The sequence below is a fragment of the Periplaneta americana genome, chromosome 13 (genome assembly GCF_040183065.1).
Source record: "Periplaneta americana isolate PAMFEO1 chromosome 13, P.americana_PAMFEO1_priV1, whole genome shotgun sequence".
Taxonomy (NCBI): Eukaryota; Metazoa; Arthropoda; class Insecta; order Blattodea; family Blattidae; genus Periplaneta; species Periplaneta americana.
In genome coordinates this window covers 126,095,343-126,122,242 of record NC_091129.1, presented here as the reverse complement: position 1 = coordinate 126,122,242, position 26,900 = coordinate 126,095,343, and the positions used below count along the sequence as shown (strand labels likewise).

General features: G+C 34.2%; 1 protein-coding gene across 50 annotated transcripts in view; it reads right to left on the bottom strand.

The window, feature by feature from the left end:
- The window catches only part of Mhc (myosin heavy chain), a 100,340-nt gene that overhangs the window by 30,855 nt on the left and 42,585 nt on the right, over positions 1 to 26,900 (bottom strand). For 10 of the 50 annotated variants that reach the window (XM_069844141.1, XM_069844140.1, XM_069844119.1 and 7 more), the window contains exons 15-21: positions 18,469 to 18,648; positions 17,615 to 17,774; positions 12,416 to 12,468; positions 9,010 to 9,097; positions 8,762 to 8,879; positions 6,649 to 6,766; positions 1,882 to 2,018 (exon numbers count right to left, since the gene is read on the bottom strand). In XM_069844141.1, coding sequence (XP_069700242.1) covers positions 1,882 to 2,018; positions 6,649 to 6,766; positions 8,762 to 8,879; positions 9,010 to 9,097; positions 12,416 to 12,468; positions 17,615 to 17,774; positions 18,469 to 18,648 — 854 coding nt within the window. Of the gene's footprint in view, positions 1 to 1,881; positions 2,019 to 3,617; positions 3,736 to 4,866; positions 4,988 to 6,648; positions 6,767 to 8,761; positions 8,880 to 9,009; positions 9,098 to 12,415; positions 12,469 to 14,223; positions 14,280 to 17,614; positions 17,775 to 18,468; positions 18,649 to 25,185; positions 25,357 to 25,947; positions 26,119 to 26,900 lie in introns of all 50 variants that reach the window. The other 40 variants (XM_069844136.1, XM_069844142.1, XM_069844124.1 and 37 more) reach the window with 13 other exon arrangements.

The following is a 26,900-nucleotide window of genomic DNA, read 5'->3' as shown; positions in this document are numbered from 1 at the left end:
AGCGAGAGGCCGCCAAAGTAAAGCGTGCACTTTACTTACGTTTAAATATGTGAATGACGAAGCTTTAAAAATTGCATGCAGAACAAATAACCACTATTAGAATCTTCCCGCAAACGGAACAGTTATTTATTGTTTTTGTAATATAATTTTTCCGCCACTAAATTATGTTTTTCTTATCACGTCCTCTTGATAAACATCACTACACTAAGGAAACATTACACAATTCCGTCCACTGGATTAGTAGTTAAGAGATCTGGCGTCCATCTTAGAAGTAGGCTATGTGAGTTGCGTGTAGACTTATTGCACATGTCTACAGGGGTCCTAAAATCATCTTGAAATGGACCAAGGCAATGGCCTTGATGGTTTGGCAGGAAGGCTGATTTTTTCCACCTACGATCTAGATAAGCAAATATAGGTCTATGTCTGCACTCAGATTTAGCGAATGTCATATGTCAGCACGTCTGTCATGTATATTTCGATATGGATAATGTTCATTTGACGACATTATGGGAAATCAGTTAATATAGGCCTAAGTTATTTTTAAAAGATATGTCTTCGAAAACTGTGTATCTACATTAAAAATCGAAATAAAATATAACATTTATACTGATTGCATATACCTACAGAGGTCCTAAAAATCATCTTGAAATGGACTAAGACAATGTCCTTGAAATATAGATAGTTTGGCAGGAAGACTGATTTTTTCAACCTAGGATCTAGATAAGCAAATATAGGTCTATGTCTGTACTCAGATGTAACGTATGTCACATTTCAGCACGTCTGTCATGTATATTTCGATATGAATAATATTCATTTTACGACATTATGGGGGAATCAGTTAATATAAGTTATTTTTAAAAGATGTGTCTTCTAAAACTGTGCATCTATATTACAAATCGAAGTAATATATAACATATTTATTACTGATTGCGTATATCTGCAGGGGTCCAAAAATCATCTTGAAATAGGCTAAGACAATGGTCTTGAAATATCGATGGTTTGGCAGGAAAGCTGATTTTTTCACCTAGGGTCTAGATAGGGAAATAAAAACCTATGTCTACATTTATATTTAGCGTAAATCATAATGCACATCTTCTAAAGCTGTGTATCTAGATTACAAATCGAAGTAAAATATAACATATTTGGTTATTCGCAATATTTCGATTGAAAGAGATTAGCCACATTAATTTTCTCTATTTGAATATATCTAGATAATTGATGTAGTTTTTCAAGACTAGTGCTAGTAGATGAATTCTTCATTTAGTACAACTACAACATGTTAATAACCCTATATTATTTTTTTTGGTATGCTACTACAAAGTAAAATGTTACAAAATTTCAGACTCACTCTTCATGTGAGTTAAGTTTTGAATACCTAGATTAAGTAAGTTGAACGTTTCCTTTAACTATCTAGGTAGATGGCTACGTATTTAATTTCCGAAATGACTATGAAATAAAAAATAGTAATCCTGGTATGAAATGCTAATATAATGATAAATAGTGAAAATACAGTCTGCCAAGATATACAAAATACATTAAGTTCAAAATTATAACAATGTAAATATGTGATATTTTATTTTATAACAATGGAAATATGTGAAATTTTATTTTCCTTTTAACGACAATCAATGAAATTGACGCCAGAAATTGGCTTGGTTTCATAGCATTGCTTGAACTATATTATGTGGAGATTTAAAATGTAATTTAATACATTATTTTAAAATATATGTTTCTTTTAATAACAATAAGCCAAACACATGATCTTTATGTGCAATTGCAATCAAAACGTTCAAATTTAACATGTTTACATTCATATTTATCGAGAGAATTTTCAAACAATTTGCCAAGTTACCGACATCGGTAATATGATCTGGTACTCGCCTCTGGTCCTGCAGCTTCTTGTACTCCTTTCGGGCCAGGTAACCTCGGATCCAGGCCTGAAGCCAGGAGATGATCTTGCTGAGACGGTCGTCACGGAGTTCCTCCATCTGACCCAGGACACCGGCCCGGAAGAATACCTGTAGCGTGCACTTGGTGGTTAGTTTACTACAGAAGTAAGTATTTCAACATGCAATATGCGCTGATTTAGAATCATACGTTAACGCTGAATTGAGGAATTTCTCATGCATTATTACGTGGAAGAATATACTAGAAACCACTACACTTTAATTTAAGGTGATACTGCTATTTTGTAGGTTGTGTTAATGGTTAAACTGATATACATACTGAAATAGTGTGTTCAATTGTTCAATATCAGAACTTTTATTATAAATCTGTTGTTTCAAGAAATGAGAATACAAACTCTGGAATCCTACTGTTCCTAATAGTCACAAGTTATTGCTTGTAATATATCAAAACTAAATATAGTACTATATACACAATGACCAAACAGTATGTCCTAGGAAACCAATAACAATTTCCTGTATAAATGTCCAACTGGAGTTGGGAGTAGTTTTATTTCTGTTACTAATACAATTAAATTGGTTTCCAGTACCTACTAAGCTATTGTGCTCATGGTGAATTAAAATTTTGAGGATTAAGCTAAATATATCTGAGGCAATTAAGGAAAGATAATTTTTAATTTAAGAACGTACCTAATTAAATAATAAATTAGATTTGTAACATTGAAATTATTTTTTAAATTAATTTACATTTAAATTCATCATTATTAAACTGTAACACTTCAATCGTATTAGGAATGTTAAATTAAGAATTACGTCGAACATTAAAAATATAATTATTCTAGTGATATGATACTGTTATATGGAATTGAAAGTTTTAAGTATTATCTATTAGCTATTTTTATTGCAAGCAATAGTTAAGAATGATAATCAGATTATTACTGTAGCGGATAGCTGAAAGACAAGCAAGTGTCACTTCCATCATTTTCAGGAGCGAAGTGCTTCCTTTATGAAAATCAGTTATTATCGATTAACAGTCCAGGGACCCAATGAAAGCGTATTTAAATTAAATCTCTTTTTAAATAAATTCAGAGCCTTAGCAAGAGTTGAAATTTAGAACATATTCATAGCAATCGTAAACGATGGAAGTGAATCATGTCTTATGTGAAATCTAAGGTACAATAAAATATGAAGTATTTTACAAAAGATAACAGATAAAGAAGAACGAAACAAACATTTCTACTTCTAATTCCATGCTACATGGTGTACATAGTGAATACAAACAAACAAACATATGCACAAAGGATTGTAAGCAGAAAAGCTATACAAAAAGAGAAAGTATCCCTTCTCTCGAAAGAATAAATGGAAGAAGTTATTTTTATGTAATGAGTGATGTAGGGAAATGAGTAATACAATTGGAATATGCTCAGTGGATTATTTTTGTATGTTTGTATTATATGTGCTTCTAATTCCAAAAACCTTGTGTATGAAGTAACATATTTTGTATGTAATTCAGTTTTCATGGAAATTTAAATTGAAACTTCAGTTTTATTCAGAATATCTGTAAATGTTTTTACAGATCTTAATATGAGTATATTAATGAAAGCATTTGTTTTAATCGCAGAAAGAAAAATTTATGTATGATCTGAGCAAAAAGCTGAAATGGCAATGTGTGAGAGCTATCCGTAATGCCAAACGGAGCTATGCACAGTCTACCTTTGTATGACCCATGCGGTATTGTTCCGTATCGATATTAATGTGGTCCAGGATGATCTGCGTCGATTCCTGGGCATCCAACGGCTCTTTGATCAAATGAGCGCACAGGATTTTATATCTGGTGGGTTGAACAGGAATTTTAAGGACAAAGTGAAAACAAGAATCGCTTTAAAGTCACAGGCAGGAAAATTACAAGACAGGTCAGCTGTTCGAGCTATTTTCCTGCTCCACAAACATAGGATACACATTTATCAATTCACCACACAGCTGCAAGAGAATGGGAACCCATAGTCACGTTCTGGGCTTTCTGTTTGGAATTACAAGGAATTGTGGTTTACATTTAACATGGAATGTCATATTGTCCCATGTTATCTATTCTATTTCTTAACAAAACATATATCTCACATGTAACATGAAGGAGAGCTTCAAATAAATATTTGTAAATTTCAAAATACGTTCAGTATTATTTAACGCTTTTGCATAAGGTGCAGCAAATAAAAGAAGTTCTTCGTATATTTTATGTGAAGCTGTCCATATTCGACGGGGAGTTTCGGGAGCATGGGCGTCTCATGACCCACTTGAAGTTCTAACTATTGCTCCAACTACAAAGGAAAACAAACATAATTGAGAGGCAGTTGAATCTATTTGTAGTCAAAACTGGACTAGTGTCTGTTGAAATATTTTAGCAAATAATCTCATTATAAAAAGTGAAGCAATTTTTGTAGCAATATTCGATATAGGCTACAAAGGAAATAGTGTTCATTGCTCGAAAAATAAATAGGTCTAGTCCAGTTAAGACTATTTTCAAGGCGGAGCATCTGAGGTGTCCTCCTTCCTCTTGGATGCTTTACATTGCTTCCGTTAACATAGAAGAGACATAATATACTCGTATAAAATATATACTGCACGCGATTTCTTTATAGATTAAAAACTCATTTTATAGTCATATTTCTGTAATTATAGATTAATTATACGAATTAATGTTTCAAGTATGACATTTAAAATTCGGTATAGACTTGAAATTCTAGAATTCTTGATGGAACTGACTTAATTTTGTTTCCCATACTGCCTTAGAGAATGAAAATAAGATTAATACTGTTTCTAAAGTGAGTATTTGAGTTGGATTTGAGAAAGTAGCTATTGTAAATCTTCTTCCATGGTTAACTCAAAACAATATAAAATGTTTTTCTCTACTGCCAATTACAAATACGACGGCCACATAGACGTGCAGGTCGGTTTCACTACATGCCTTGGTGTGACCCAGTCGATAGGATTCGGTGTCCAGATTTACAGCGTCCAAAATCGCTTGTGCGACAGCCTTCATATCATCCCCGGCTTTGTCTGCATCAGCTGGAGCTAGAATCTTGTATCTAGCGTGGAACACGAGGATTTGGTGAACAAAGGAGGTTTAAACTTGGGTTTCCATTTGTTCAGGGACCGTGGGGCACAAAGATGATTTCAATCAGTTAATTCAGTTCTTGGATATGTGAGTACATAACGAACTGGAGACTTGGGACCGTTTTGCGTAAAATAAAAATACTAATGGCCAGTTTGTCCCAAGTAATGTTTAATTTTGCTTAACGAATGTTAAATTAACAGTCTCTTTATTTTTAACGCTTTGTTAATGTATTTTCCGTTTGTTCAACATAATTTTGTTTAAGATAACCAACACTTAACTATAACGTCTGTTAGCACTATTTTAACTACTCAACAGGAGTTGGTAATGATTCTACACATGTAAGACAATTTTTGTTTGGCTAAAATTAACCTTTAAATTCTATATTATAGAGTGAGTCATGAAACTTGCATAAAATGACAACCTGTTATAGTAGGCCACGCTCCATAAACAAACAGTTGACAAATGAAAGTTGTAGGTGATGTGCTGAATAATAATTACAAAGTAAGGTTATATTTTCTCATTGCTATTATGGATACGAAATACGAAAGAAATAAAATAACACTGATGTATTTAAACAGTCCAAAGTATTTTTTAAATGTTATATTACCAGTCATATGCTAAACATTCCCTACAGAGAGACACAAAATATTAATTTCGCAACTTCTGTTCGAACAGCTGTGGAGACATCGGCCATATTTAACTAACTGTTAAACGAGTTAACTGCCCGAAATCCTACATTTAAAATTAACAAACTGTTAACAATCTGTTAAACCAAACTGGTGTTGAAAACATACAATTTTATTAATTAGCAAACTGTTAAGAGTTTAACAGTCGTTAAATTTTCTAACAATACTTGGAAAAACCGGCCATAGGTCTACCTAATTTTACCCAAATTCAACTCTTCATAAAGATACTTCACTACTGAAGTGACTTTTTAGCATTACATACAAGAGTGTAGTTTGTGGCAAAATTAATTAGGTATTTGATTATTGTGTTTGGTGTTATACTCGAATTTGACAAGTCTGTTATAGGTTTTAGAAATAATTAATGTGTTGAATTTGTAATGGATCCGAGAATCTGGACCAACTGATTGAAATCCACATGCTTTGTACGAAGGTACAACGTGTTTGCATTCCATTCAGGATGTCGTGCTGTTGACTGATGCCTGGAAAAGGGCACTACAAATAAATAATAACAAACTGAAAGAAATAAAGAGATAATGCTGTAGTTCAGTTTCATCTGAAGTTGGATGTCAACAAGAGGGAATTCAAATGAGTTCAAAAACTACGTCTGTCGAGTTAGGTACGAGGACTTCCATTGGCCACTTTTACTTGTTGATTACAGGTTGGTACGGGGTAATCCTCCATATACCGCACTCCCTCAACTCACTTCTTTGTGAAGAACGCAAATTAAGTCAATCATGAAACTCCCATCTTCAACAAACAATGTAATCTCGTAATAATTTAATTACGAATGGAAGCTACAAGGAGCCAAAATGAAAACTCAATGTCTGAGAGATTCGTATGAAGGTAGCTTGCCTTCACGTTGCCGGAGTGAGTTGAGTTGAGAGCTGAGGAGCACAAAATGGGAGCGAGGAATAGGGGACAACACGAAATGAATTTCCCTTCTTGCCTTGGTGTGGCCGATACGGTAGCTGTCAGGGTCCAGACCGACTTCTTCCAGACACTTAGAGGCGGCAATCTTCGGGTCAGACTCCTTTTGCATGGTAGCGGGGGCTAAGATCATGTAACTTTAAGAAACAAAGCGCTGTCATCAGGATTTTTTGCGCCTCATAAGGGAAACATATCTACTTTTTCCAAGTTTTGATATTTTCCTAGTAAATAATAATCACTCTGGTTTTTGTGAAGTGTCAAACAAATGAGTATGTCTTCACTACAATAAGAGAGAAGGTAAAGTATATGAATCACCCAGAATATAAAGCAGTTAAAATTATGTTCTCTATGTAACATACTATGACACGAGTTTCTAAATGAAGGAACAACAACTCCATCTATAATCAGCTTAATAAAATTAACATCTTACATATGACTTAAATGCCACAGATGATTGCCTGGAATATTAAATATTCACATTAAAAAATACAAGTTTGAAACATTCATATACAACAAAAATATAAGTTTAAAACACGGTGAAATAAGCAATATATTAGTGGAGAATGTGTGAAATCAACTAATTAAACTCAAATTATTATTAATATTTTAACATGAAACGTTTATGCGCTTATGAGAAATCTGGTCACATCTTCTGTTAATACGGTGACGTCAATTATTTACAGCAGGCTTTGGATGACTGAAATTATGATGTGTTTAAAACAAAATAATTTTGAATCCAGTCAGAAGCCAAGAAACATAAAGGAGAAATAAATGTGATATAATGAATTCATTATTATTTGCAAACAAATGGGGTGATTAATAAATGCCGGGAATATAAAGACAAAATAATTTATTTAATACAATATAACTCTAAAGTACTTAATTGCAATATTAATTTCCAAATGAATGCACTTAATTGTAATTTCATATTATCATTCATTAGAAACAAATCATTGGCACCAGATTTATGTGTGAATCGTTTTTTACTCATTCTTGTCTCGAGATAATTCCATTAAATTTAAATGTAAGAAGTATAAAAACAGAAATGAAAAGAAATATTAATATTTGAAGGATCCAGGGGAATAACGATTATAGTCACACTTTCTTAAAAAAAAAAAAGTTATTCAATGTTGAATCTTAAAAACCCATTTACACAGTGACTGAGAAAGAGTAAAATTTAATATTGATTAAGAAGTACACTTAGGGATAGTATAAATAATATTATGAAACTGTTTGAGTCTTATATACTGTTTTTCACAACAATGTCCCATCGAACATATTGTCACTATACTCTCTGTTATGGAAAAACGATCAATATTTGCAGTGATTTGACATAAATAGATGCGGAAAAAGTTAAAGTTTTCAGTTTTCATCTTACATCTAAATTTGGTGGTGTAAATGATTCATCATCATCATCATCATCATCATCATCCACTGCAGTTGATTTCAATACTGCCAGGATTGGTATTACTTCCATTTCCATTTTCAATTAAGGATAACTTTACTTAATATTATTCAAGCGAGCGACAACAGTCTTTCGATTAAACACTATCAACAATGGTAACAAAATTTAATTCAGCATCAATACAGTTTGGTCAACCTAACGACAAATTATGTACCTTCAAACATGCCAATAAACCATGTTCTTATTTTGTCTCACAAGAATTAAAGGTCTTTGATCATTCTTCCATTTGGATTCAAATTTATATCCCTCATATTTAGGACTCTGATCAATTTTCTCCAATGAAATGACATTTAGAAGATAGTACTTGAACTCTTCTAACAAATGGCACCATTAGCTAATTTAAAAAAAATGGACTTGGATCGTTATTCCCTTGGACCCTTAATTTCATTTCAAATCCCAAATGTCATTACAATCCTAATCATGCTCAAAATGATAATAATCACGAACAGCATAAATGTTTCACGTAATTATAAGAATTCAGTAAATTCCCTGCCACGTTTTAAAAATAATAATAAATATGGTTTCCGTATTAATTGAACCATATCTGGAATTGCGCTAATGAGATAACAATTAACGGTTTATTTTTAATTAGAAATCCGGAAAGAGTTTTCTGAAAATTATACAAGAGGGTATGCTTTATGGAGTTAAATAAATTTTGTTTCCTTACCGGAGCTTGAAGTCAGGGTATACCATCCTGTTGGGGAAGCCCTTACGACAGATACGGATACCCTCAAGTACACCGTTACAAGTCAGCTGGTGCATTACCAGATGGGAGTCGATGAGACCTATTGAGAGAACAAAACGTGATGTCGTTCACACGCACTCAACTTTGAGACATAGCTTACAAACTTTGAAGCTCGTGTTAGTGTATACAAGTGGTTTCCAAGATTAGATTGGAATTCCACAACTACTGACCTGCCTGCTTCAACTCGTTGGGGATGATACAACGGACGAAGTGAGGCTGGGTGCTCCTCAGGGTGGTCATCAGGTTGTTGAGCTGCTCCTGTAGTAGGGACAAGAGCATTGATTATTTTTTCGTTTGTTTTTCGGAAAGATTTGGGCTTGAAGAAATTGTCATTTCAGGTATATTGCATAAAGTTACGGATTTTAACAGTGGAACTTGAAACAATTTTTTGCAGTTAATTACGTTCTGAAATACATTATTTTCTTCCTTTTTATGAATTCAGTGCTTTTAAATTGGATATTTTGAGTAACAAAAATGTTTATATATTAGGCCTTAATTGAACTGAAACATGGCAAGAATCTGACGTTAAAACTAAAAGAGAACTTGCAAATAGAAATAAATATAATGCAATTACATAAATCTGTACCTTAAAGGTATTGTATAATAAGTATATTTTATCAGCTTTAGAACACAGGCAAAAACAAATTTCAGTTCTTTCTTTCCTACCTGGTAAAGTTACAAACCTTTTCCTATTAGTTTATATATGGTGGAATAATAGTATACCTTGAAAATTATAAGACACGCATAGAAGTAAAGAGAATTTTGTGGGACTTATCATAGGGTGTCCCTAATATGTTTTCATGTTCTTTTGAAAAAATACATTCAATTCCAAATCAATCGTCTCAGGACTTAACAGAGTATGCATCCAGGTGTACTCTAACAAAACAGAGTAATCTTAGAATCTACAAATTTGGATTTATCATGCATTATCTTTAAGGCACAGAAATATATACTGGATTGATACGTGGACTTTATAAATGAATTAATAAAATTATTTAATAGCATCATTTTACGTGTACTTACTTCTCTCTTTCACTCGTACAGTCATACGAACACTAATATACAACCATACGTTCAAAACACACACATCATAATTATATACCGGTACACTACACTAAAAAAACAAAATAAACCACACTTTCAAATCTCTTTGCAAATAAAACACACTAATTCTATGTTAGAAAGAAAATTGGTACCAACAAAAGTGCACATTTAAAAGTTATATTTTAAAGTAAAAAAATATTAAGGCAATATGCAAATAGCAAAATTTGATTAGCCTGCTTAAATATTGTACAGATATGTGTCCACTTTAAAGACTAATTCTTGTACATTGCCGGTATCAATAATATAAAAAATAAGTTGTCTGTTTTCCTAATTGAGAATATATCATATACAACTTCAGTGCACATTTGAAGAACCACAGCAAAAGCAAGAAATAGGTTAATGGATCATAAATAAAATAAGTATAAACTAGATGGTCGTTGGTTCATGCACCAAAATAATACAACGTTGAGAAGAATGCTTCTGAAGGTACAGCGACTGTCAAGTCATTGAAGTATAAGCATACGGTGCTTTTAATGCAGAATATTGCTGCAGAAAGACAGTTAAGGTAAATTAATTGTTCCAAAGACAGAGTGGCTAGTCTTAAAGATTAAAAGAAAAATAGATCTTTCTGAGAACAGAATTAAATGAGTAAGTAAACATAATTATCGCTTCTTCAGAAGACTTGTTCTCGTCAAAATATGCGCATTCCGTCGGCCAGATTGTGTCTGTAGATATCTGACGACGAGGAGGTGGGAATAAATACAGCCAAAGGAGCGCCGGCATCTGTCCCAGTCCAAGAGGAAGGCCGCACTCTCTCCAAGCCAACTAACTAAACACTACTGTAACAACAAACAGCTATCATCTAACTGATCTGACCACGCCATTGTGTCTAACGTCTATAACTCGCATAGTAAAAAATATACGTAAACTGATACGGGGAAATGTAAGCGAGAGAGTTCAGAGAAAAGTTGCTCTTAAAACTGTGGTGCAAATTTCAGCACACGCTACACTTCAGACCTAATATATGAGTTAATCGTAAAATAGCTTCAAAATAATTTTAAATATATTGGGTCCATAAGATTCGAGATACTGAGGAAAGTATGCATCATTAAGTGAAAATTTAATGCACAGTTCTTAAATTTTCAGATAGCAAAATTATGACATTTGATTAAATAGATAAATATGGTGAAAAATGGGTAGAACGGAGAAAAATTCTTTCAGGCACCGGGACTCGAACTCGAGTTTTCAGCTCTACGTGCTGGCACTTTATCCTCTACCCAGTCTTCACCATACGATAATGCAGAATTCCTACACGGAAATTATCATATGTACTTCAGTACATCATACTAATAATAAATAGGTAAAGATGTTACATTTAGACGCTATGAAGGTGAATGGGTATAAAATAAAATATATATATTTCGTGAAGTTAAAAAAATGCAATTTTGTTGGAATGTAGCACTCCATGAAGAACAGCCTTTTTTAAAATACGTAGATAGCCTAAGGGTGTTATTTTATCGTACTATGACGTATGGAAATATTGTGATGCTGAAATAGTATTCAGTCTCAATAGAGTCTTGCTAAAACAACGTCTTCGAGTTTGAAGAAAAACGAGTTAATATTGTATTTCTTAAACATGTGCTTAAGATGAAGCAGTGATTATTGTAAGTGAAAAATTAAGTTATTTAATTAAATATATCAAACATCTACTTCTGAAATCTAAGAAACTCAAAATTGATTCGAAGACTTTGTTTATATTTTACACGATGTAATAGTCTATTAAATAACACTACTTGAACTTTACCAAGATCCTTCGATTCTGAGTAGTAAATTAAAAATATTTCAGATATGTAAAGGTTGTTCGTGTGATGCATATTAGCACTGTTTGAAAATTCAAATAAATATGTCAAACGTAACGTCATATGCTAAATATCTACATTATTTATAAGTAACATTTATTGTCTATCATTTTACGAATAATATTTGCAGAAATTTATATAGTTTGAAATATTGATACAACAGGTTTGGAAAAGAACAGAAAGAGAATTCGTGCGTTTTGCGAAGTTAAAATATGTATCGCATTCGCGAATTATAAATTTATGTTTACATTCAATCTGAGGAGAACTGAAATATTAACATCTGAATTAAAACAAGAGAGTTCCGTAAAATGTAAAAGAAAGCGTGGATTATAATTGTAATAAATAAACCAAGTTAGAAGTACGAGAAGGAGATATAAATCTTTACGTGAAATTCTATTTGACGTGGCCAAATCACGCAAATTTTCGCATAATCAAAAATCTCACTACATCACTCAAATGGAGGCGAATGTCTCATCTACGACACCTTGGCGTCGAATTCTCATTCGCGTATTAAGCCAGAAACAGAAATGTCCAATAAGCAGCTTGGATTTTAAAGTGGAGCTAAAAATTATGTAACAAAAACAGTATCAGTTCGAAATGGGTTGTGGGAGGCATGAGAATTCGGCGCCATAGTTGACGAGAGAGTCCCGAAGACAGGATCTGGACGGCGCACCTTGTAGGAGGAAGATACGGTGGCGAAACCACCGCCCTTCTTGCCACGGCCACCTAGTAGAGACAACAGAGAAGACAAGGCACACATAGAGAGAGTAGACACACAGACAGAAAGAGAGCAGAGCGGAGTTACTTGTTGAACGTCAGCTCACGTCAAGATAAGCTTCACGTCTTACATAGATCTAGCTTCATTCTCTTATTTGGAATGACATGCAATTTTCAAATAAAATCTCTAAAACATTGCGAATTTGTAGGCTCACTACTGCTCAGTAGTTTCTAAGCCTCTGTCAATACAGTTCCAGTTATGTTTACCAGGCGCGTACGCAGAATTTTGTCAAAGGGGAGGTTATAATTAAAACTGTTTACAATTTACATTATTAGTATTTTAAATTTTTGTATATTATTATTATTATGTTACGATGTATTTATTAATATTAGACTGTGTTCTAATAGAACATATTCATGAATATCCTTATAAAATCTTTGAAACGTAATTTTTTCACATCCACCTAATTTTTAACAGATTTTAACTTCTGTTTAATTTTGTATAATAAAAGATGCTTGTCTCATTATTATATTTTTTTTCTCTCTTTTTTACAGAGGAGGGACTGCATCCTGGGACTTATTGTGCTTACCACTCCTATTCTGTGAATGATTGTGTAACCGAACGGTCACGCTCTTGTACAAGTACAGCACGCTGCACCATGAACTGAACCCGGGCTATAATGATATGTGAATTAATGATGGCGAAATGAGTTCGGGTTCCAACGTCGAAAGTTACCCAGCAATTCTGCTTCAATCGGTTGAGGGAAAACCCCGGAAAAAACCCCAACCAGGTAACTTGTCTCAACCAGGATATATTTAGTCAAAGGCTATTTGTATGGGTACATGATAGGTAAGACACTTTACTTTATATAACAGAAAAATCCATGAAAATAATAAAATATATAGAAATAAATTTAATTAAACACAATAATGAAGAATGAAATTGATATGATGAATATATTGAACGATGGGTAGAGGGCTATGCCTTATGTCGATGTAGATTTTTTTACTCTGACAGTGAAAAATTAGAGAAAGGAGAATCATTATGGAGAAAAAAATATTCAAATCCAAATATTTCATTTTTTTAAGTTCAAGGGGAAGGGTTCAAACCCTGTAACCCCACCCTTGCGTACGCCCCTGTGTTTTATACTCTATTGCTGTGAATAATTTATGGTCCAGTTCCTAATACTTCACAGCCTGGTACAGTGTAGCGACTTTATTTTTTTAATTGGTTTATTTTACGACTCTTTATCAACTGCGATGGACCAAACCAACATTTTTATATACTGTAAGAATTTTTTATTCTATCCCAATAAAGTGAACTAATATGATCGTTGTATTATTACTATTAGATTACTTAATATATCTAGTATGATGGTAAAAATACCCTTAGATATTATAAGGTCGATTTTGTTCCAAAGGCACCAATAATTTCTTATCGACGTTGGTTTACTTCGACTGTGAGCTGACTTCTATGAAGGTTAGGCGTTGTACCGGATATGGATTTATCGAAGCACTGATGTCAATTCTTAACAATTTCTAACTGACAAATTATTTTTCCAAATAAAAGGATTTCATAATTGATACATCCATTTTTAAACATGTATGAGTTTGACATTTGTGCTTCGTAAAGTTTGTCCCGATCAGGTTACATTACCCTGCTATGGAAAAACTAAAGAAGGCTATAAGGAAAAGGAGTGGAAGGAGTTCGGAGCAGAGTCTTGGCCTGTCCGGTCACCGGTACTGGCAGACGACAGTATTTACCCGGTATAAGACGGAAACGGTCTGGAATCCGGAGCCCTTCGGTCTCTTCACACCTCCTGAATCATGGGAAGGAAGTAACATTCAAATATTGAACATTTAGAAGTCACTTCTCTCACAATTATTTATAAAACGACAAGTTTAGACTCTTTAAACTAACATTACTATTATTTGGTTAATTTTTTTTGTAAAAAGACAATAAATCAATGATTTAGTTTTGTTAAGAATTAAATGGTGAAATAAATTATTGTCGATTGATAATGTCAGTACAACGAACATAAAGAGAAATAACATATTTTGTGCGAGATCGTGCTTATTTGCTTGGTTTCCGCACAAAACCAATCCGCGGAAAGTCTAAAATTCCACATTCAATATTCCCAACCTAACACACATAACAATTATTTCCCTCTTCTTACCGCTTAAGTGACATATTGATTTTACTGCTTTAGGCTTTTAACATATTATTTTTAGAGACTTTCAATATAGTAATAATTATAAATTGGAAACTTATCACTGCAATTTCACCTAAATTACACTCTTAATTATTGTTTTTAAATATTTGCAAAAAATAAGTAAAATCTACAACTCCACTAAAGTTGCTGCATTAGTGATGCAAGTAACATTAAGGAAGCCGTGAAAAAATCAACAAGATTCCAGACTCATCATAGATTGGGGGGAAAAAAAAGACAGACGTATATCACGGCCTGCTGGAGTATAGTAAACACAGAAAACGTTTTAAAGCAACAATGTTGAAGATAGATATTTTTGTTTTGCAAATTTGCCGTCATTGAACAGAAACCAAGATGGAGATTTCATTGCAACTAATTAGAAATTTCTCTTTCAAGTATGTAATAAACGATCTTCGCACAAAATAATGTACAATACACGAGCGGTATGTTTTCTTTCAATTCTCGGAAATTAAAAAAGCTCAACTACGTTTCGCTTTTTCAAACTTTTCCTCGAACATGAAAATTTCAACATACCGCTCTTGTAACGCATATTACTATTATTGCAAGACTTTGTTTCTTAATTTCAATAGATTCTATGGGAATTAACTTTTTTCTGCGTGCAAGAAAACCTTGCTAAAACTGGCATTAGCCTTGGAGTTTGTAATTCAAACACATTATGCAATTATTTTGAAAGTATAGGTTTACAATGATGTTCGCTGTATCAACCAACCTTTTACTGCAGTCCATAACGGAGAACAATAGAACAACCTAGCATACACAAAATAAATCCATTGCATTATAGTTCAAAAATGAAGTTTAAGCACAAAGAATATAACATGAGTACTAAGTATTTGTGGAAGAAATTAAGATACCGATAAAATTCAGCATATTTTATAGATGATTCAAGCATAGATGTTGAAGAAGGTTATAGCATTAAAGAGTGGTGTAATGTTATGATTGTTGCGGGATTACCTGTACATTCTTCCAAATGATTCTTCATTCTGAAAATTGAATTCTAGTGGAGTTGAAATACTTTGAAGTGATTATAAGGTATAGGAGTGTTGCAATGGTTTCTATGTATCATGCAAACAAATTCAATAAAAATGTTCGAAGGTTTTTCAGAATAAAAACTATCAAGTTAGGATTTTTATACCAGTACAAATAAATTTTTCATTATCAAATGTTAAAAAGAGCATTTTTAATATTATCATTAAAAATGAAATGTGATGTCATATCTTTCAAAATGGATATTTACTTTTAATCACTTAGGCCAATTAAAACATAAATATTTCAGAAATGAATCATGTGATTATTTAAAATACTATTAGTCAAATTTATAACTTTATACATTTAACTACTCATATCCTTCTGGACAATAACTTCACAAGAAACTAATTATTCAGTCATAACTTTTTAAAACTATGTATAAATACCTCTATTATTCTCACAACTCCTCCTGTCAATGTTGCCAAGTCGTGTTGATACTACGTTTTTCAAGTTAATTTCAAAGTAATTATGCGTAATTTTCTTCTGAAAGATAGCTTCATTTGCACTACGAGTAATTCAGTCGCGGGCAAGTTATGACCTCTATTTATTCTAACAACTTTTCTTGCCATTGTTGTCAAGTTAAAGCACACTGTTATCCGAACAACTGGAGCTTCGGCTTTCCACGCTGGTAACCCGGGTTCTAATTCGGGTGAGTCCAGCTGAAAATTGTGCTGGACAAAGACGATGTTTAATGGTAGGTTTTCGCGGGGTACTCCCGTTTCCCCTACCATTAATCATCATCATATGGTCTTACGTAGGTCGCCTCCTATGGTGAACCAAGGACAAAGCCTTCATGACGGTTGAAAGAACTATAAGTTTCGGCGCGTCGCCTGTTCGATGGCGACGCTTGGGTGAGTGACGCAAGTTGAGAGCCCGCCATTAGTAAAAAACAATGTTGCCAATTCATATTAACAATATGTTTTTCAGGTAAATCTCAAAAGTAATTTTACCTGAAGACTATTCAATAAATTATACGAGTAGTTTGTATGGTTGTGAAACTTGGACTCTCACTTTGCGAGAGGAACAGAGATTAAGGGTGTTTGAGAATAAGGTGCTTAGGAAAATATTTGGGGCTAAGAGGGATGAAGTTACAGGAGAATGGAGAAAGTTACACAACACAGAACTGCACGCATTGTATTCTTCACCTGACATAATTAGGAACATTAAATCCAGTCGTTTGAGATGGGCAGGGCATGTAGCACGTATGGGCGAATCCAGAAATGCATATAGAGTGTTAGTTGGGAGCCCGGAGGGAAAAAGACCTTTAGGGAGGCCGAGAGGTGGGATATGATGATAGATAGGGATCTTGCTCAGGATAGGGACCAATGGCGGGCTTATGTGAGGGAGGCAATGAACCTCCGGGTTCCTTAAAAGCCAGTAAGTAAGTAAGTAAGTTTGTCTGGTACCCTATTGTAAAAACAATATAGGCTTTAAGCGAGCAGTAATTTATCAAACATATTGTGTCTGTAATTCGACGTAAATCGATATCTGTGTAGTCAGATAATATCCAGAAGTGTGTAAACAGCATTTTTTTGCTAATGGCGGGCACTTGATTTTTCATTTTCCATCCATATGAAACCCAGTTCTAAGGATTATGTCCTGCGCACTAGACACTAGACCACTGTGACGTCTAAGCATAAAAATAGTTATCTGTATTTTCTAATTACTTTCGAATTCCTGTTTTAATTAATTCCTTTCAGACCCGATGAGCAGTCAAGTGTTACAAACGAGAATAATCCATCCCTTTTCGAGAATCTAACATTTCTGTTACTGTTACATAATATTTGCGCTATCAAAATCAAATAGACGTAGCAACATCAACATGGAATTTAAAAATGTGCTACAAAAATGGCACCATTGTAAAAAGCAACAGCATGTGCCATCAATGCAAATCTTACCCTTGCCACCGCCACCGGCATCAGCAGCACCAGACTGACCAGGATGGTCAGCGAAGATCTCTACCAGCAGCTTGTTGCTAGACTTCTTGAACTGGTCAACAACCGTGTCATTCAGGGGATCCTTGTTCTTCTCAAGCCACCCTGTGATGTTGTAGGACACCTGAGTGCAAGAATGAAGTGTCAGTAGCAGTCTTACTTGGACAGGTATGAATGGAAATAGTACATCATGCAACGAGCCTATAATGTTAGTAATTAAGACGCAAGTATGTTTGTTTATGAAATGAGCGCAAGCGAGTTTCATAACTTTCATACGAGCGTCTTAATTACAATTATAGGCAAGTTTCATACGACTTTTTATGCTCGACCATATTTCTAACTTTAAATTATTCAGAAGTATACATTTTATTTGTATCTGACAGAAGATCGGAAGTGACCTTGCTCATAGCTCTTGAATTGTGAAATGTGCGCAGACGCGAAAGTATTGATTTTTTCCGAGGAACAATAATATCATTGACCTTGATGTAATGCAGAGAATGTATAACCTGGAAATTGATTTAGAATTGAAAAACGAGATGACAAGTTGAATTTATTTGAATATTATTTACAATTAACGCTAATTATTATAGTAACAGAACATAACCTTCTGCGACAGTATTGGATTTCCAGCCTCCGTGACGTTTCCCTCGTTGTCTTTCGATTGCATATCCGAGAATAATCGAAAACCTGAACTTTAATGAATAGGTGTACTTTAATGACAAGCATTAAAGGACTGCTACCAGGTGTACAATTACTACATTTCGGCATGGTCGAGCATAAAGTTTGTTGAAGTCTTTAGAGTGAAACTTCATACTTACAGTGCCGGCATAGTGACCGATGGCAAAGTGAGCAGCAACCTGGCCAGGCTTAGGTGGCTTAGGCTTCTGGAAGTTGGGAGACTTGCCCAGATGGTTGTTCATCAACTTCTCCTCAAAGGTCCTGTCAGTAGCCTTAGGGAACATAGACTCTTCCTCAAGGATTGACAAGATACCCATAGGCTGCAAGTGAAATTTGTTTTGTTAGTATTGTATCCATAACTATTGCAGTAAGAAATTACTTAAGTTAATTTTAGCTTCCTAAGCCTTAGATCAGATTTCATAACGATTTTTAGTGTACGTATTTTCATATGTTGTAAGGGTGGGTGAAATGTGTACATATAAATTTCTAAATTATATATTAATGCATTACAATGAAATTCCATAGAACATTACAAACGTAAAATTGTATTTAGTAGTTTTGGAAAAATTACTTCAGACTACCCGTTGTTTGATAAAGTGCTACAAACTTGTGACAATAACAGCAAATTAAAAATTCCACATTTATCGAACTGAACCAAGTCACATCCATATTGCTGACTCTATTTCGTGGATAATTTAGTGTAATATTCCTGAAATAAAAATGTCTAAACAACACTTTGTAGGTTATCGCAACTTCAAGACGTCTATTTTATTCTAACATTAATTACTTTATGCTGCAATCTGTTAAATATATAAAATAATACTTTACGGTTATTATCAGTATAAAATAAATAAAAAATCCAAATGAACATAACGTCATTTGAAACAAACGTTGAATATTTCCACAAATGTAACAAAGAAACACTTAGAATGGTGTTATCTTAACGTCCTTTATCTATTTACACCAGGGGGCAGAAACAGCCAGGTAATCGTGACTTTGGCGCAATTTTTTGAAAGTTTAATATTTCATTTTCGAATTGAATTCACCCATCTTTACAACATAATTAGGAGACTTTTTGATTGAAATGTGTAATATTTATGAAAATGAATAAATACTATAACAATAAATAAGACTATTTTATATCAGAACATAATTTTAATACATAAGTAATTCCATTATCTACGTTACTTCAAATTCTACAACTTTTACAAAGCACCAAATTGTAAGCCACAAAGTACTATAAAGCAGCAATTTGAAATAAAATTTTGTTTACTTTTGAGCCAACTAATTTAATAATCTAAAGCATTATAAGAGCCTTAATTAAGTGGTAATGAAGCCTGGCGAGTCTGCGGATTCCCAGTACTCTCTACAGGCAGCATAATAATGTAGTTTACGGTATAAAAATTAATTTCTTTCCTTGATACAGACACCTTACCTCATCGGATTCTTAATACGGTGAATTATTTTGTCAAGAGTGTTTCTCTAATGTTATTTTCTATTCTAAGTTTCTTAAAAATATTTTATAAATATGTCAATATATTTTGTACTAGAATTAGGATGTTGAATCCTTTAGATAGAGATTCTGTATCTTCTAGAACTAATGCCGCTAAATTCTACAATAAAATAATGGATAATATTTGAATTACTTACCTTCAATAATGATGTGAGATTACCGGGTGCCATAGTTAGAGATACTTACAGTACGACGGATAGATATTTGAAAGACTAAAGAAATCAGCACACAAAGAAAGAAGACAAATCACAATTAAGTTGAGGTTACGATAGATAGTACAAGGAATGTAAATAAAGCTGGTAACTTTTGCAATGGAACTAAGATTTCGTCATATATTCCTGATATTGTCCAGTTATAAAGATATTTTAACGTGAACAAGAAATGTTATAAAATGACAGGAAGAGGTGCATACAGAATGATATGACTACGTCTTGCAGTTCCGTCTTGCAAGATATCAACGAGAAACGGCGAGTAATGCTAGGATAACAGAGTATATTATCACAGTTAACATTTTGCAAAAGTACCACATTTCTTCACAACATGAATTTTGAAGAGAGTAGTATAGCATGTTATTTTCAGGAAGACATTATATATACTATTGTGTGACAGTGCTTTCAGGCATTCTAATAAAATAAACTTCAACTCACTGCTAAATCGCAAGACAAAATATACATAAATTCAATTATAAAGTGTCCTTGTACACGTTTATAACTGTTTTGGCAAGAGTTGAAATTAAACCGTTATATTGCAATAGCACGACTCGTTTATTTTTCAGTCCGAGCCGAAAAAAGTATTTAGGAATATATCATATCAAAAAGTGCTAAATTTTAATACAGATAAAAAGAGATAGAATACCTTGCTTTTCGGGGGAAAGCAGATTATATTTCTCTACAAGAGATCTTAAGTAATTCTATATAGTAATTAAATTTATATTAATATTAAACGTTGTAAAACCAGTTGACATTATTAATTAATTACAGTAAACGTTACATTTCATTCACGTAGTAGTTACTTAAGTATTTAATTTTAGTCGAAATAAACAGTACATTAATAAAAAGTTACTTATTTTGTGATTTTGTGGGGATTTATATAATAATTATTTAACTGAAGCTTTTACAACGCAAATGACCAAGGGCAATTCTTACAAGAACCTGAGAAAGCAGAGTGTGTCACAGTTATATTAATTAAATTACTGGATATTAATTTAAGTGATGAAGAAACTACTTAAGTTTTATGTACGTTGCTGAAATCATTGCGACATGGATGCAATACATTTTAAGCAAATTATCTACACCGGTTATGCACGGCGAGCTTTAGCAGATAGTTTGTTAAAATGTTAGTGCATTCCAATCGCGCACTTTTTTCACACACAACATCAGCATTGTTACAGTACTAAGTTGATTAGAGTGAGTACAATTATTACCGACTTAATTTTGTTTTAATAATTCAGTACAAATTAGAACGTAACATTTTAAGAAGGAATTGCGTGCAAAATTAAACCTTAAGATGAATAGCAATTTTTGCTTCAAAACATTAAGTTTATACAAAAATATACATTACAATGTGTGAGTTTCTTCTAAAAATTTAAAACAGAAAAAAAAGTTTTTAGTCTCAAAATTTAAATGTTACACAGCTTACCATTTCCGAGAGCTCTCTCTCTCAATAACATCTCAAAAAAACATCTTAAAAACCATACAGGTCAACATACAAAGCACAGCTGAATTGTAAAGTACTTACTCCCTCCATCTTTATAATTATTGCAAAATAAAAAGGATCGCCACTTTTAATCTTCATACTACAGCGTTCTGTGCAAACAAAATGATATTTTGTTATTGGCACTGTAAACCAAGAATGTTAGAAATTTTCTTAAAAACAGACGAAGAATGTTCTACTGAGTAATGTATGTAATAATAAACAATACTGGCTTAAATTACGCCAACTTAAAAAATAAAAATAGTAAGTTGCTGATTTACTGCTGGTAGTGAGCGTTTACCGTTACAGAGGGACTGAGTTGTGGTACCTTTTCGATCAGATTTATGGTGGACTGGAGGTCCAGACCAAAGTCTATGAAGACCCAAGGAATGCCCTCTCGCTCGTATTCCTCTTGCTCGAGGACGAACATGTGGTGATTGAAAAACTGCTGCAGTTTCTCGTTCGTGAAATTGATACATAGCTGGTTAAAACCATTCAGCTGGGCCGCGTAACACAGGGAAGGAGTGAGGGCCACGGAGAGGCGAATGGAACACACAGACATTTTCAGATGAAAGAACAAAAGAAAATCACAACACACACGACGGGGGTTACATTCATCTCTGATACACGACTTTCAATGTTACAGAAGTCTCTAGGAAACTATGTTCTTTTTTTCCATATTATACGAGTAACAAAGTCAAGCACACAATGACTGATTATGCAAGGAATAATGTAGGCTACGATACTGTGAAACGTTGTTGAAATTCAAGTTGTGGGACTGTCGTCAAGTTCAGGCCCGGTTCCAGAAACACCGATCAAAATATGATTGACGGTCAAGGAGGGTTTGATTGGCTATCAGTTCTATTTCTGTTGCAGAAAGAATAATCAGTATTTGATCGGAGATTAGTCTTCTATCAGATTTTATCAACAGATTTTTGCTGGTTAAGTCACTGATCATTGATCAAGTATTTAGGTTGTTCTCGTTATAGTGCAGTTACTGTAATTTATATAGTAAATAGTTATAGCGTAACAATAGTTCTGATGAAGAAATTTTAGGATGAAAAAATATTATTAAGAAGAAGGCATTTCCGTGGTAAACATGAATTGTTTTTATGTATAATGACAGAGAATTTGAGCAAAGATTTAAGTTAAATAAGGATTCGTATGTTTTGTTACTTTCAAGAATTGAAACAAATATATGCAGACAGACAAATCGAAACCTCCCACTTTCTCCTATGAACCAAGTTCTAATAATGCTGAAATTTTATGCTGTTGGAATTTTTCAGGCAGTCTTACGTGATCTTGTTGGGGTCCACAAATCAACTATTTGCCGAGTAGTTAAGAATGTTATGTATGAAATTGCTTTGTTATCGCAGGATCTCATAAAGTCCCCAACCTCAGACAGGGAACGACTTGAAACCCAGAGAGAATTTTCAGCCATGTCAGGATTTCCAAGAGTAATTGGTTATATATACTGCTCACATCCCCATCCAATCACCTGGTTAAAATTATGCCGAACTTTATCGATATAGGAAAGGTTTATTTTCTGTGAATGTACAGGCAATATATAGCCTGAACCATATTGAAATTCTGGAATATTGTAACCCGTTGGCAGGGTTCTACACATGACAACACAATATTTTCAATGAGTATGTTACGAGCTCAATTTGTAAACAGAGAGCTGGGAAATGGAATTCTTTTGGGCTATGGAGGCTATGCATGTTCCAATTTCTTGTCGACTCCCCTAGGAAATCCCACAACGGAAGCCCACTCATGTTTTTGTTTGCTTAATTTTTTTCACTATATTGTAGTCTATATACAAATAGAATCCGCCTGTTTCCTTTCTACAAAAAGCAACAAAACAGAAAAGCATTCACTTGTTTTCCTAGTCACCGCCTGCTTGATGCATTCGTTTCGCGACTTTTAAAGAGCATCAAATTGGCTGTGGTTGCTAAATAGCGCCGTTGTCAAATGCATTTCTTTCTCAAATCAGCAATTAGTAAATTGAAACAAGTTAATTGGAAATTCTCGTTTGTGCAATGCAATGAACAATCAAATGAATCAGACATCAACTGATTGGCGATCAGGGACTGATTTGATTTGCGTTTCTGCAACCGGACCTCAGAAGCTGCTTTATGAATTTTGTTATGTAAAATGACAATTACTAAAACATTTTATAATTTATAAAGTGCTCGTTTTACGGAATCGATTAGATACAAGATAGTGAGATAACACCACATCGCATGTTCTTGAGTTTAATTGATCCATTCAAAAGAGAAATGATCGATTTATACGTAAATATAAACAAACTTTTATTTTTATTTGGAATTTATCAGATCTATTTGATTGAATGCATAACAAGGGGTGTAAATTATAACATATTTTAACATTTGTGCACTTGGTTCCATCCGCCTAATTGATGTATTTAATTTCTGAAGTAACGAACTCCTGGAACATGGAAAGACTGCAGTGAGTTATTACGCAACAGTTTCCCAAATGGTGAGGCAGAGAGAGCAGGTATGACGAGAAAGTCTGAAAGAAGATAAACACCACAAGACACGCCATGAACATAACAGGCCACATAAAAATGTACAATGTGAAAAATTCACACACTAATTGTGTTTACCTTCCTCCATGGGGCGGTCGGCGGCCAGGGGCCCATTCCTTTTCTGAACCGCCACCACGTAAAACAAGTTAATTAAACACAGCAATAACAACACAGACTAGCAAAGGAACGGAGCGTTTCGACGAGTGGATTTTCCTTAAGGACTCGTAATGGTCTTAATATGAAATCCAATCTAAGCACACAATTATTTTCCGAGACCCAAATAATTAATATATGCTCAATATAGTTTCTATTTTGCAAAATTAATCTAAGAAATTAGTTTTTATTGAAACTGAATACGTCTAATGGCTAAAATAAGTTCTACTGCCATATTTATGTATAAGTTTGTCATTATTGCATATGTAGCACGAGTATTAAAATTATTTTTATAAAAGAAATTTAATTATTCGGACTCAGAATATATTTTTTTTTATCTTAGTTGTTTATTTAACGACGCTGAATCAACTACTAGATTATTTAGCGTCGATGGGATTGGTGATAGCGAGATGATATTTGGTGAGATGAGGCCGAGGATTCGCCACAGATTACGTTGCATTCACATTACGGTTGGGGAAAACCTCGGAAAAACCCAACCAGGTAATCAGCCTAAGCGGGGATCGAACCCGCACCCGAACGCAACTTCAGACCGGCAGGCAAGCGCAAGCCACACCGGTGGCTTCTCAGAATATATGAATGCTTAACTGAAGAGATGAAATCAAAGTGCTTACACCTTTTCAATAATGATTAAGAATATGCGATTCAATTGGGGATATATTCCATTATTGTAATATTCAGTTTCTTCACTGAATGGCAAGTTACATGTTGGCATGTTTTACTATGAGGCACTCTACACTTCATTCACAGAAATGAATTAAGTTGCCAATATCCTATATAATTTAAATATTTGTTAGAATTTCGAATCCGGTTCTTGATTTGCGTGGAGATCAAATAAAAATAATAACATAAATTCGTGGAAACGCTCCGTCTAAATGAGAGAAGAGTTGGGGATGTGCCATGATCCGAAGGGCCCCCATCGTCGTCGTCTACCTTCTCAATGAGCTCAATGCAAGCTTGAAGGTCCATGCCAAAATCAATGAAGGTCCACTCAATGCCCTCGCGCTGGTACTCTTCCTGCTCGAGCACGAACATGTGGTGGTTGAAGAACTGCTGCAGTTTTTCGTTGGTGAAGTTGATGCACAGCTGCTCGAATCCATTGAACTGCGGGTGGTCGCGTAATAAGGGGGGCACAAGAGGTTAGAAAAAATAGGCAAACCCAGGCAAATGTCACACACACAGCAGCCTCCCTCTTATTGGTAAAAAAATTAATAAACCCCTCGAAACTTTGTATAGTCTCAAAGGAGTTAAAAAGGAAACATTTAGTGATGGTGCACGCACGTGCAACCGCACACACGCACACGCAAATTCCAAAATATAAGAACAATCAACAACCGCTGACAGTTCCATGAAACCAAAGTACAAGTACTAATTTTGATAGGCTTTACAGTATCCAGCAAGATTTCTCTCTGAGTTTGTTTAATTCGTTTAAAGTTGTTAAATTTGATTCCTTAGGAACTCCGCGGCTGTCGGATTATTCTTATGCTGACAGAGCACAAGACCCCGCGTGTTCCCGCTGGGGGGTATTCACAACACTGAAAAACAACAGTTCAATTAAGGTATAAGGAAAACATCAACAAACAGTATCAGACATGAGGATGCAGTTGACTTGTGGGCAAACCTTGTCTTCAGCGGGGTGTGCGACTTTTTTCTTCCCGAAAGACGTGGTTGCAGAGGGGAACAGATTTAAGTTACCTTCTCAATGAGCTCAATGCAAGCCAGCAAGTCCATGCCAAAGTCAATGAAAGCCCATTCGATTCCCTCTCTCTTGTACTCTTCTTGTTCCAGCACAAACATGTGATGGTTGAAGAACTGCTGAAGTTTCTCATTGGTGAAGTTGATACACAGTTGCTCGAAGCCGTTGAACTACATTCCCAAACCAAGTCAAGGGGAGGAAATAAGGACGAGGTTGATGCATTAGTTTATGTTGTAGAGACAGCACATTGGTCAGTTATGAAAGGGGTTTCAATAACTCTTTCAAATACACACAAAGTCATGAACGTAAGAATTTCAGCATTCTGGAGAAATGAGGACAATATCAAAGGGTGCAAACAAACCGAATGGCAATAGAAAAATTGGGTTCTCATGAAAGATGCTATGTATAACGTGCAGGTTCATTCAGGCATCTCTCTCTGCTGTGATAATCCAGTCACGCTAATGAAAAAGAACTTCATTAATATCAAAACAGGTTGGTTCAAAAAGAGTGCATCATTTTCGTCAGGAACAAACGAGTGCTAAAGGGGTCAAAAGGACAAAAATAAATTATGAATATTCTGATTGTAATCAGCATGCTAGGTTACGAAAGCAAGCAAAGCCATGGTGACTCATCCTACCTTATTTACACAGACGACATAGCTGAGCGATAGCGAAGCACACTATATGCTAACAGCTACTCTACCTGGAGCATCCCGGAGTTAAAAAGGCTTATTAATCTCTCAGAAAATCCTTCATTTATTATTTTCTACACAAACGTAAAGACTAGACATTTCGGAATTAACGAATTCACTTTCATTGCTTTGTGTGTGAATACAGGCTATAGGCTCTGCTTCAAATTCTACACGTTAAATCCTAATCTCTACGCTGCCCTTTTTGTTAATTTCTGCACTTTTATTTAAAAATTGAGTAATATTCTTACTGACCACTATTAA